This window comes from Zingiber officinale, chromosome 10A (genome assembly GCF_018446385.1).
Source record: "Zingiber officinale cultivar Zhangliang chromosome 10A, Zo_v1.1, whole genome shotgun sequence".
Classification (NCBI taxonomy): Eukaryota; Viridiplantae; Streptophyta; class Magnoliopsida; order Zingiberales; family Zingiberaceae; genus Zingiber; species Zingiber officinale.
The window spans coordinates 5,616,878-5,630,835 of NC_056004.1; the positions used below are offsets into that span (position 1 = coordinate 5,616,878).

General features: G+C 37.1%; 1 protein-coding gene across 2 annotated transcripts; it reads left to right on the forward strand.

Moving 5' to 3' along the window:
- Positions 1 to 7,738: 7,738 nt before the first annotated feature.
- On the forward strand, positions 7,739 to 12,886 carry LOC122027416 (ubiquitin-NEDD8-like protein RUB2). 2 transcript variants are annotated; one of them, XM_042586366.1, is made up of 3 exons: positions 7,739 to 7,957; positions 8,379 to 8,638; positions 12,608 to 12,886. In XM_042586366.1, the coding sequence occupies exons 1-3, from the start codon at positions 7,865 to 7,867 to the stop codon at positions 12,711 to 12,713; spliced, it is 459 nt and encodes a 152-aa protein (XP_042442300.1). In that variant the 5' UTR covers positions 7,739 to 7,864; the 3' UTR covers positions 12,714 to 12,886. The 2 variants fall into 2 exon arrangements, with proteins under 2 accessions (XP_042442300.1, XP_042442301.1); XM_042586367.1 differs by having other exon boundaries at positions 12,622 to 12,886.
- The last annotated feature ends 1,072 nt before the right edge of the window (positions 12,887 to 13,958 follow it).

A 13,958-nucleotide genomic window follows, 5' to 3' on the forward strand; every position in this document is an offset into this window, starting at 1 on the left:
ACCGTTGGCGTCGTATTTAGCTGCAGGCGAGCGTTTCCTTCAGTAGTGCTTACACGATTCATCTCCGATCTTCACCAGCGACTCCACAGCTCTCTCTCAAGTTCAGATCGCCAGTTCTTGAAGATTCTTGGAGGTTCTTCCAAGTCAAGAGGCGGATCAAAAGCAAGAAGAGAAGTTAGGGTTAGGGTTTATTGTAAGCTTTTGCTTGTATTTCATATCCTTTCCTTTCTTCTTGTATTGAGAGTTTGTAAAGGTTTCTCCGCCTTCGGTAGTTACCGTAGAGGAGTGTGTTTCATAGTGGAGGGTGCGTGAGTGTGTGGATCCTTGGATTAGTCACGTCTTGTGAGGTGGATACCAAGTAAAATCTATTTGTTAGTGTTATATTTTGTTTCTTGTACATTTCCGCTGCACATCTTTGAAGAAACAAGCAACGCCAACCACGAAGCACGCGACGAGCTATTCACCCCCCCTCTAGCTACTTTTCGGTCCCAACACCTTTCACACTCGACATTCTCTGCCACCTCATGATTGTGGGGGTTATGAGAGATGGTATATAAAAGGAGTCCTATCCATTGGCGAGGTACACGCCTTACAACAGTCTTACTTATGTACACGTATTTACTGTTTATCGCCCCTTTTTCTGCTTGGACACTATATTGACTTGATTATCGTAGAGCCTATGATAGGGATCCCTCCCTAGTTTTTGGTGTTGACATCTTATCTACTCTCTTTGGTGTGTGCAGAGAGAAAGAAGATGCCTCTTTTTCTCCAATTCAAAGTCTTTATCCAATCAACAGCGCAGCCACATGCCCAGCGTGTCATCTCTGTAATTTTTAGACAATATCAGTATCCTCATCACAAAATTTATATTTCTACATTTGCAATGATGACATGGACAGCATAACTTGTCACCATCCATATAGCTTAAATAATGCTTAACGAAGTTCACAAACTCTTCAACACCATCAAAATATTCATCAGTGATATATCTATTTTCTAACTTGTTGTATATCTAAACTTTATCCATATATATTGTAACTTAATAAGAAATAAATTTGCAACATTATTAAATATGTAAAACTAAGTATACATATAGTTTAAACTTAAGTTTAATTAAATGATTAAAACCTAATATTATCAATAAATAATCATTCATCATATACCTAATGTCAGTGCACAAAAAAAATATTGTCTTTAAAGGAAATGTCAAAGCCTACGCAATAATGTCAAATAGAGAAGTCTACACAAATAACATTATAAAGTCAACAATCAAATAGAATGATGCACAAATAACAATCAAATACTAGAGTTGCATGCTCATCCGCTCGACACCTCAACCAAGGTTGCATGTGCGCCTGGCTAGGGATGCACAGTCGCTCGACCAAGAATGAGGTTGCGGCCAAACTGGCGACCTCTCTTTGAGCTCGAGGCTAAGCTCATGGGTAGGGTTGAGGTCGCAGTCGAGCTCGCGGCTGAGCTCAGGGTCTGTTTAGCTAGCCCTACGTGAGGTTGCACCTGACCTCCCGAGCTCGACATGATGTCGCAGCCAAGGCACAATCAAATTGAGGACGATGGGATGAGAGGAGATGGAAGGGCAGAGGAGTGTACCGACGAAATGCATGCCAAAGATTGGAGAGGAGAGGAGATGCGTGTCAAAAATCGGAGGGGAGAGGAGTGTGTCGGAGATTAGTGAGGAGAAAGATTGGAAAGGAAGAGTGGTCAGGAAGAAAAACTAGGATCAAAACCCTAATTTAAGATTTCATCGCTAATTAAATAGGTTAAATATAAACGATGATAGAATTAGCGATGAAATTTAAATTTCATCGTTAAATTAGCAATCAATATAATTTTCAATCGTTAATTAACGAATTAACGATGGAATTTAATAATCGTACTTCGTGCAATGTTCTATACTTTTCCATCAAATAGACTCCAATAGAGGATTGACTTGATACTATGAAGATCTACCAAATGTCTTTACCACTACATCATTCTCCGAAGCAGTTATTTGTTGCTGCATTATTTAGTTTCTGCGGTTTATAAGCTTATATACATGGTCGGCCCTGACATTTGGGGGCCCTTGGCGAAAAGAGAAAAAGATGCCTTATAATTTTTTTTTACTAACACACAATTTGAATAGAGTTTAATAATAAAACTTAAAAAACAATATATTTTATTTAAAATATGATGAACTCCATACAAAATATATGTCTCAAGGTTCTCTAAAAAATACAACACCATACAAAATATATTTCTCAAGTTTCTCCAAAAAGTGCAGCCCCTACAAATACAAAAACAAAACAAGTATCAAATAATCATTGAAAAAATCTAGATCTTCTAGCATTTTGGGAAGCAAAATCATCAATAAGGTCTTCCAAATCAGGTTTTTCTAACACTTCATTTTCAATGCATAAAATTGTCAAACCATTTAATCTGTCTTGAGACATAGTTGAATACAAATGCAATTTTATCAATTTCAGTTTAGAAAAACTTCTTTCTGCTGATGCTACAGTAATGAGTATAGTTAACAAAATTCTATAAGCAATGGAAATATTAGGAAAATAATATAAGACTTTTACAAACTCCAGAACTTCAAAAGTTAACTTTGTTTCTGTTGGTAAACACATTTGTAGCACTTGCAATTCAGAAAATAAATCATCAGCATCAATATCATACTTGTCATTATATTTTAGAGCAACTTGAAGATTATTACAACACTCATACAATCTATTATCATTCATTGAAAGAAATTTTTTAGGATTGAATAGAAAACCAAAAATGTTTTCAAAGATTTCTAATTGTTCAAATCTATTTTTTAAAGAGAAAATAGCAATATCAACGACGACATTAAAATAATTAATCCTAAAAGATTCTTTAGCAAGATTGTGAAATCTCTTCATGATCATTTTCATCGAATTGTTTCTTTCTATAAATTGTACGTTTTTTAGGAAAAATAGGATCAATATCCATTTTAGATGCAATCTCTTTCGCTAATGTCATAGCAGATTGGAAACCTTCTTCCCTATATCTTTCAAAATAAGAAATCAATCCTCTCAAAATATTTATTGCAATATCAATTTGCATATCTTTAGATTGCAACTTTTTACTAATCAATTCAATTGTTTTCAAAATGTTATGCCATTATAGTCATGCCCAACAAAAATTCAAAACTTTCAAGTTCATGTGTTACTAAAGATTCAGCCTCACTCCTAGTCTTGGCATCTTCACTAACTTTCGATAATTCATATAAAGCTTCTCTTATCTCATTTGGCTGAGTTATTATGGTTGTGATACTATTAACATGACTTTCCTATCTTGTTGTTGACAATGGCTTTAGAGTTAATTGATGAACATGATCTTGTAAAATCTTTCACCTTTTTGTAGAACTAGCAAATAAAGTATACATGCGCTGCACAACTCCAAAAAATGACACAGCCTTAACACAAGAATTTGCCATATCACAAATTGTTAAATTAAGAGAATGACAAGCACATAACATATAAAATGCTCTTGGATTTATTTCAAGAAATCTCTTTTGTACACCTTGATTTTTTCCTTTCATATTAGAACCATTATCATAACCTTGCCCCCTCACATTATCAATATCAAGTCCGAGGGTTTCTAAAACATATTGTAATTCATTAAAAAGTCCTAATCCAGATGTATCATCCACTTTTAAAAACTCTATAAAATACTCATTTACCTTTATAGGACAAGCTAAGACATCCACACATCGAATTATCAAAGTCATTTGCTCATGGTGACTTGCATCTAAAGTACAATCAAGTATCACTGAAAAATATTTGGTCTCTTTTATTTTTTTTCAATTATAGTACTTCTAACTTTAGAACCTAATATAAAAATCAACTCATTTTGAATATTATGACTAAGGTAATGATAATGAATCTCATTATTTTGAATGCGTCTAAAATGCTCTTGCATTACCAAATCAAATTCTGCAATTAATTCAAGTAGCCCCAAAAAGTTGCCATTACTACTTTGGTAAATTTTTTCATTATCCCCACGAAAAGTCAAATTACGTTTAGCAAGACATTTCACAACAGAAATAATCCTAGCTAAAACAAGTTTCCAATGTTCTTTCTTTTTCTTAATTTGCACTTGGATCTCTTTGTCAATTGTTTCATTCTTTTTCAATCTAATTTCCAAATCAATCCAAGTTCTCATGTTAGTAGTATGCTCAATATCATTCTCATGTTGTCTAAGTCTATCACTTAAATGTTTCCAATCATTCAGACTTTCATTTGCCAGCAAACTTTTATTTTTCACTGATTTAAACAATTTGCAACAAAAACAATATACTTTATTTGCATCTTTTGAGTATACAAGCCATTTTCTATCTTGATTCTCTCCATTTGGTAATTTTCTTGTGTAATAAGAATATGAAAAATGTCTCGAAAACTCATCTACAGTGAACTTAAGATTACTTTCTCTTATAGGGCCTTTCTCTGCCAAAAGATCTCTTGTTTTATTATCAATGTTATCCCAAGATCTTGGATCATATATATCCAAAACATGACCAATTTTCTCTAACTCATTTTTATTCTCAATTATATTACCAACTTCTACGTTCAAATCATTATTATTATTTTCTTTCAATTCTTCTTGCTCATTCATTGCATGATTATTGTCATCATTTTCTATCAATTCTTTCTGCTCGTTGATTGTATGATTATTAAGTTCTTCTTGATTACTCAGTTGTTGCTCATTTGTTGCATAATCATTTAGTTTTTCTTATTACTTAGTTGTTGCTCATCTATTGCATAATCATTTAGTTCTTGATTTTCTTCTTGTAATTCATTAACTGAATCTTCAATTGAAGAGCTAGTTTTAAAAAATTTATGAAGAGCACCTTTCTGAGTTTTAATAATCTCTTCTACTCTTTTTCTTTTGTTTCTTTTTTGACTCCCAGATAGATATTTCTTTGAAAACATGCTTGTAATACAAATTTTAAGTGTAAAAATAAAACATACAAAACTAGCAACAAAGCTAGCAAGTAGCAACGAAATAAAGACAAGTAGTGAAACTGAAAATAATAGTAAAAGAGCAATAAAACTTGGTTTGCTCTTGAATCAATCGATAGATGTCACTTTTGTAATAATTTCCAGCTGAACAATAGATCTAAGGCAAGGATCACTGAGAGATGGAACTCGCAACAGTTTTACTCTTTGAGCATAAATCCAAACACTTCTTCCCTAGAGGAACTCAAACATGAGTCACTCGACCATCTAGAAACTAAAGTCAAAGCTATGAAAGAGAGAAAGAAAATCAGTAAATCACCCTCCACTGTGGCTGAAAATTTTCAAAAATGGTCTCTTTATTCTGTTGACATTTGACAGTGATCAGATTCAAAAGATGACGATTTTTTACTTTTCAAGCACAAATCCAAACTGATTTTTCCCAGATGAAATTGTGATCGGTAACTCTCCTCCTTCAAAATCGACAACTTTCTTGATCAAGAAGATCTCCGACTCCTTAGGCTACAAACTACAACGTGCGGACCTGCAGTTGCGAGGATAAAATCACATGACCATGATCGATCAAGAAGACAGAAAGAAAAAGTTTGCAAAATAATAGTACGAAAAGGATAAAAGAAAAAAGGAAATGAGAGAGACAGTACCGAAGCTTCCTTCGTTTTTTTTCACAGCACCTTTATTGCTGCTTCAAAAGTTCAAAGCAAGGATCAAAGGTCAAAGGTTTAGGGTAAGGATGAAAAGGTGTTGCTTCAAAGCTAGGTTCAAAGTAAAAGACGTTCAATATCACTATGCTGCCTTGGAAAGGAAAATTTACCTGGGAAAGGAAACAAGCTACCCATTCCTTTTTTCCTTTCATTTTTTTGAAAGTATTTTCTTAAATTTTAATAATATATATTCAACGTTTATTAAAAAAATTCAACTAACTAACTAACTATATATATATATATATAAAATATGGGCCCCCCAAAAATCGGGGCCCATGGGTCGTCGCCCTCAGTGACATGCCTCAGGGCCGACCCTGCTTATATAGAGTTCCATTTATTACGGTGAAGCTTCACCTAGTTTGTCAGATTTTGACATATTGTCCATTTTGGGCCTAAACCCTTATGATTTTATTCTTGGGCTCTCTATAAAAGACCTTATGCCAATAAAGATATCCTATATCTTTTTAAATTCATGATGTTTATTAAATCTTTCTAATATGAGATTTTGATTAAATCGCCACACTTGTCTCCATGTACCTAGGGTTGTAAACAAGCCGAGCCAAGCCGAGCTTTGGGGTGTTCAAGCTTGTTTGATAAGATAGCCGAGCCGAGCTGAGCTTAAAATGAACCAAGCTTTTGAAATGAGTGTTCAAGCTTAGCTTGGTTTATTTTTGCTGAGCTTGAGCTTGTTTGAAGCTTGGCTTGAGCTTGGTTCGTTTAGATGTTATCAAGCTCTCAATTCAAGCTTGGCTTAAGCTTGGTTCGAGCTTGGCTTGAGCTCGGTTCGAGCTTGGCTTGAGCTTGGTTTGAGCTTGATTCATTTAGATGTTATCAAGCTCTCAATTCAAGCTTGGCTTGAGCTTGGTTTGTTTAGATGCTATCAAGCTCTTAATTAAAACTTGTTTGATTGTTTGAAACTTTTAATTGTTTGATTGGTTATTAAGATTGATAATTTAAATTTATTTATTTATTTTATTTTATTTTATTATTTATTTAGTATATTGAAAAGAGTTTTATTAATAAATATAGTTCGTGAACATTGTTCACGAACGTTGTTCACGAACGTTGTTCACGAACATTAACGAGCTGAACACATATGTGTTCAAGCTTATTTGTTTAACTTAACGAGCTGTTCAAGCTTGTTTGTTTAATTAATCCTATGTATATTGAACGAACATAAACAAGCTCTTACCAAGCCGAATACCAAACTTGTTCACGAACGCTTGATTCATTTACAGCCCTACATGCACCTCCCTTTCCTCCCAGGCAAAGCCAATTGCTTTCGGAGAGAAAGAGATCACCTTTCAGGAAGAAGAGGAGTTTTTGCCCTTGTCCTAAATCCCGGCCGGTTTCTGCTTCCAAATACAATGAAGGCGTATGCAAGTCCAGCGACAATGAGCTGTAGTGTGCGGCGGACAAGGTGTTCTTCCAGGGCCAAATTCTCCTCCTGTGGTCCTCTACCAGCTCCGTGGCCGGGAGTGGCTTCTTCAGCCATGGGCCGAGCAGGAGCAGGATTCCCTTGGCTAGTGCGCTGCTCGACAGCTATCCTCTAACCGGGGCACCAAAGCACAAGCCGGAGCAGTAGTCCAATTGCCACTGGAGCAATTCGTCGAACAACTTATATACGGTAACCAGTCTAATGCACATTCTCAAACCAATAAGAATAGATGGTAAAATACGTTAGTTTCAGTTTACAGAATCCGAGATTGAACAAGGAATTTCACTATGAAATTCATTTTTTTTTTTATCAAACCCTAACAAGAATTTTAAAACAAAAAAAAAAAAAGCTAAAGCCTGTTTTGTTTGCGTAGGGTTGAATTGAAGTGTTGCAATTGAGGGATCAAGTCAAAATATTAAATGTAAAAAATTAAATAATATGAAATCAAATAAAAATTAAGAAAATGAATACGAAACAATTAAACAGATGTAATAATTATAATTTCGAAAAAAAATAAAATTATATACTCATTTTATTTTATTTTTAAATAGAAAGGACAGTTTTTAAGATGCTGCATAAATTTAATATTCTGATTATTTGTTCTCCGGTCACGCGTTCGTTCTACGCTAACGAGTCCATCGTATTCTTCCGCTTTATTAGCTGACCTCCTTCCATTTCCGAAGCGAACAAGGTCTCCACTCTTCAAAGAGACCAACTAGGGTTACAGGATGCAGATATTCGTCAAGACTCTTACGGGGAAGACAATCACCCTCGAGGTCGAGAGCAGCGACACCATTGACAACGTCAAAGCGAAGATCCAGGTCTTTCTGTTAGTCTTTGTCTTCTTCCGATGCAACGATATGTGTTCCAGGGTCTGACTAGGGTTTTAACTGGAGTCTTTACTTCATGTTCCATCATTCCATTTCTTATCTGTTTCATCTTAATCGATTATTTGGGGCCCTTTGTTTTCTCATGCCTTTCGTTTGGAATTAATTTTCTTCCGGGAGGCGCTCGTAAATTCTGTCAAAATGATCAATTTGTTTTAAAAAAATCGGTTTTAAGTTGCAACGACTACTTCTTCCGATTATCAGGATTTGTGGATTTTTTTTTCTTTTCTTACAAAGACCGTAGATTTGTTACTTTATTGACAAAGAGTGTGGAACCAATATTAATTACTTTAGGAACTTTTAAGACACAACAAAACGGCATGGTCTTTGATAAAAGATGATTGCCTTCCTGCAGGACAAGGAGGGGATACCCCCGGATCAGCAAAGGTTGATTTTTGCAGGGAAACAACTGGAGGATGGCCGAACCCTTGCTGATTACAACATTCAGAAAGAATCCACTCTTCACCTTGTTCTCAGGCTTAGGGGCGGGATGATGATTAAAGTGAAGACACTAACGGGGAAGGAAATCGAGATTGACATCGAGCCCACCGACACAATTGACAGGATCAAGGAGAGGGTAGAAGAGAAAGAAGGAATTCCACCTGTACAACAAAGGTGTTCTTTATCTTTTGGTATTTGCATTTCTGGATTTTATCTTCCCAGTTTTCTCTAAACTAACTTTTGACCATGGTTTCCGTGCCCGTGTTAGATCTCCTTTTTTGTTTGTTTGTTTACTTTTGTATATTGAATTATATATTTTAATTCTTCTAAATAACTGGTTGTTTGTGATACACCAACTATAGATTGTTGGAAGTAGCATATATCAATTAATAGGAAGTAATGGTGCTTCCTGCTATCGAGCCTTGTCCTATACATTGTCACTCATCTCCTTTGTTATCTCCTCTTTAAGATACAAAAGTCTATTATTTCTTGTGGCCATTACAACTTTTAATGACTCATCATTCTTTTTTAACTATTAGAGATCTGTTTCTTTGTCTGCATTCAGATCTGAGTCAGTAGCTACTTATATTGCCCACTTATACGTGCAAAGTCATCTGATCCTCAACATTTATCTTGTCTATGCTATATGGTATTAAATTTTTCTTCAAGATGAACTTTTATTGAAACAACAACAATAAGGTTGTCTATGGCCATCGCCATCACCATCATTATAGTTCAAGAGTGCTTAGCTCTTTGTTCCTCCTCTTTATTTAGAGTGCGACCTTGTTGATAGGTGTGCATCCTTTTTCCTCCTTTCATTGTGTTATTCAACATACATTCTTTATTGTATCATCTATTGTTTTTATATTATTAAGTAGTTGATATAATTTTCTTAGAAACAATCTTTAGTTCAAGTGATGCAATACCCATGGAACTTAATTGCATACACTGTCTCCCCTAATTAGTAATAATCACCCTGTATAAACTCGAAAATGGGTTTCCTTAAACAATTGGCATATGAAGCTTCTCACTTCATCAAACTACATCCTAGAAGCAACACAAGAGTATATATGCATACTGCACATTGAAATTAATGGTTCTAACATCAAAACCAGTATTGATGTTGAACAAATCTGTGGTGTTTTGCATATACAGATGCCATCAGCTAATAGCATTTCTCATCAGCCACTGGCTGCTGCTTATTTTTCCCTTTCATCTGGAGCGATGACTTATTGTATAGGATTTTAAAGATGTTATAGATATGCCCAAAGATGACAAATAGATTCACTAGTGTATTGGTCTGAGGCTAAAAGGAAGACCAAAAAGGTTTCTTTTTGTCATAGAAAGATGATGCGGTGATAAGGAGGGGGCCCATCCCACGGAGGATAGCGGCCACGGTGAAGGTCAAAATTAAGGCGGTCAACGCGCAGATAGCATCGGCCGGTCGGGGGAGCATGCCCGATCGGGGGGAGAAGGTCCCGGTCCGATCCCGCCTTTGACACGGGGAGGTGTCAAAGGACCAACGCTCAGTGGAGTATTGGACGCCAAACGGAAGAGGAGATGATGTGCAGAAGTCGGGCTGAGTGGCAATCCCGCTCAGCCAGGCAGCAGGACTCGACATTGGCAGAGCGGAACTTCAGCCGAGCGGACGTGACACAAGCATAGGGGAGTTACTGCCGAGCGGACGAGACACAGGAGCAGAGTTACTACTGTAGGATCGAAAAGAATTTAGATATCTCCACAATCGCATGATATTGTCCACTTTGGGCCTAAGCTCTCATGGTTTTGTTCTTGGGCTCTACCCAAAAGGCCTCATGCCAATGGAGATATCTTTTCTCTTATAAACTCATGATCTTTCCCATGTGTTTCTAATATGGGACTATGTTTGCAACCTTGCAAGCCCAACAATCCCCCCCTCAAACAAAGGACCATAGGCTTCCCACATCCGATCCTCGACCCACCAGGTCTTCCTGCCCCTCGGTCCACCCGACCTACTAGGACTTCCTTGCCTAGTCGCAACTAGGACTTCCTGCCTGGTGTCTGGTCCTCTTGATCTGAACATAGGAGCCCCTACTTTCTTTGTTCGAGGTCAATATTGTACCCACATGGCTCAATCAGACCATAGCTCTTGTACACAGTCGGCGGTTAAACCTTCTTGCAGTCTGGGCTCTGATACCAATTGTAGGATCGAAAAGAATTTAGATATCTCCACAATCGCATGATATTGTCCACTTTGGGCCTAAGCCCTCATGGTTTTGTTCTTGGGCTCTACCCAAAAGGCCTCATGCCAATGGAGATATCTTTTCTCTTATAAACCTATGATCTTTCCCATGTGTTTCCAATATGGAACTATGTTTGCAACCTTGCAAGCCCAACAACTACCGAGCGGACGGGACACAGGAGCAGTGAAATTCCGGTTGAGCGGTCAGTCCGCTCGGCCCAGCAGTATACTCCCTCTGATATCCATTGACATCTTTTTGGTAGTTAGTGCCGCTGACATCGGGCATGGACAACCAGAAGATCGTACGGCGGAAGCTTCCATTGTCACTTCAGAGATATGCCAGCCTGTTAAGGTACTGTGTCAGAGACATTTTATTGACAAGTCTTTTCAGGAGAAACTTGAGGAAGCGTGCTTGCCTTGGGGAGCATGCACGCACACTACAGGAGCTCTATATAAAGGGGTCCAAGCATCAGCAGAGATAGGCAATACGCGATATATAGGGGTGTCAATTCGGGTGGGTCGGGTCGGGTTGAGTTTTTTTTTTTAACCCAACCCGAACCCGACCCGAACCCGAGTTCAACCCAAAACACCTCAACCCGACCAACTCGATCAACCCGAACCCGACCCATATAACCCGAAAATCGGATTCAAAACGACTTTTTTGGGTTATTTTTCCTATAATTTTTCACTTTTATCTCAATACTCCATCATTATCATACAAACATGATATTAATATACATAAAAACATCTAAATTTTTAAAATAAAATTTGATTTAACCCCAAAAAAACCCATAAAACCCTATATTTAAGTCAACCCGGGTCAACCCGAACCCGACCCGACCCGACCCAACCCGAAAATTTTTTACTCTCCAACCCTCCAACCCGAATCCGACCCGAACCCGATTTTTTTCGGGTCGACTCGGGTTGGGTCGTCGGGTCGGGTTCAATTTTGACACCCCTAGCGATAGACACTGTTCTCGCTATTGTTCATTCTTATTGTTCCACCTTCTACTTCATCGTCGGTAACTGACTTGAGCGTCGGAGGGTCAACGCCGGGACTCATTTCTTGGCTTGGCACTGACGTAAATTGTGTTGCAGGTCCGAGCGGAGTCTACAGCCGTTCAGCGGGAGCGCCACATCCCTAGTTTTTCATCTCATCGACTTTCAGGCAGGATCAAAAGAGATTAAGGAACTTAGATATGCTTGATTGCAAAATAAGATTCATGCTACCCACCTCAATTAGCTGGAACACAATATAATAATCTTCTTTTCCACGTAAAACATAATTTACTATTGACTGTTTGGTCTTCATATACTCCAACTTTTAATTTCTGTCTCTTGCACATTTGTGGTATGAACTGCATCTTGATCCTTGTTTACCTTTTTTTTGCCTTGAAATGAATCAATGCTTTCATTTGCAATCACTTTTGTTCAAATGACTTTCTTTAATTTTTTGACTTGTTTTATGCTACATTGATGTCTTTCCAGGACTCTTTTCTACATGAAAGATTACTTATTTCTGATTTATAATTGTATGCATACTGTGACTGCATGCCTATTTTTCTTGATTAACCTGTTTTCTTTGTTTCCAATTGTTATGTGCATATTGTTTGTTTTGGGTGGAAAGAAAAATAAACTCTATAATCTTAGTAAACTACAAAGAACTAAAAAGTTTCTTATTTACTCAGGCCCTGTGATTTCTATGGAATAAAATAATATCTAGAAAACCGGTTTAGTTGTTAATTCAATTTGACCCCCTTTATGTCGTACTGTAGTGTAATTCATTCTTCCCATAGATGATGGTCTTCTGCAATCTTCAATGTATTATAAGCAACAGCTAGCTGTATCCTTTTTCCATTGAGCATAACTAATGTAAATTGTATTTTGGGCTAAAATCTGCCATGCATTGGACTCAAATGCAGGTTGATCTATGCAGGCAAGCAGCTAGCCGATGATAAGACTGCTAAGGAGTACAACATTGAGGGCGGCTCTGTTCTTCATCTCGTGCTTGCTCTGAGGGGTGGTTGATACAGATTTTTTTTTTTTTTAATGCCCTCAGGGTGGTGATTCTACTGTCGTTCCATAAATGTTCTACAACACTCCAAAAACTGCAGTGAACATTGTTGCTCTTAACAGCAGATATTGTTGGCCTGGCTGATTTTACTACTTTTTATTATATAAAAAAGAACATCTCTTCAAAAGATCATGAAATATTCTGCAACTTTTGAACTCCCGACTAGTATTTTTATGAACTCAACTCTTTTCCAATCAAACATCAAAATGTTTCCCTGATCAATAATTTGCAGTGCTCTTTTCTAACGCCTGCAACGGAATGAAAGCCCGCTTCTTTGCTACTTGGCATTCTGTTTCTTTCAAAACTTGATGGGTTTTGAATTAAGATTTCATTGTTCTGAGTTAGCATTTTATTCCTCGATCAAATTGTTTTGCTACAAGAGAATGTTAAAACATGAAAGTCTTTAGGGGGTGATTTAATCTCTGTTGCGTTCTATACATTTATAATTTTTATTTTCTCAATTTTTGTGAGCCTTACGGTTCTAGGTGCATTAGTTCTTCAGTATCGAAGAACGGTAGCTCACCTAATCAAACGGAGAGCATGAGGACCTCTATCAAGTCTGTTTGCCTGCGGCGTGTCCTTGATTTTGTATAAGATGCACTAAATGCTATTCTAAGGAGAGTCTGCATAAGACCTGGCTGTGGTTTCCACCTTCATTGGATGTAAATTTCAAGCTGTAATATATTTTTATATTTCAGTCATTACATTTTGTCCTTGTTGTTACTGTGTGATTGTAGCATGTGATCATGCCATTAACGTCAAATTGAGACAGTCCACGAGGTCTACCTGTTGCAAAGTCCACTTCCTCACTCACTGCTACACTGTTGTCTCTTCTGTACGACGATCCGGAAAGGGACCCGAACAAGATGTCTCGCATTATTGTGTTCAGCAATCGATCACTCGCAGCCGAAGCACTACCAATTATAGATCCAACAACGATCCTTGCTGTTTTACTGGTCTATCGTACTGCTCACTTCCTTACAGTAATTCTAATTCTTCACGAGTAGTACAGAATGTAGTCCATTCTTTTGCTACTCCTTTTATTAGTTTAATTAAATTCAATGGCTAATGAAACTTCTGCATTATCTGAATCTCATGTAATATTTTTTTTTTTAGTTTCTTTATGTTAATTTTGGATTCTTTTTCACCGAAACGACTCGTCGTTTTCATAGCTCATCTTCCTTGACTTTTATGGAGAA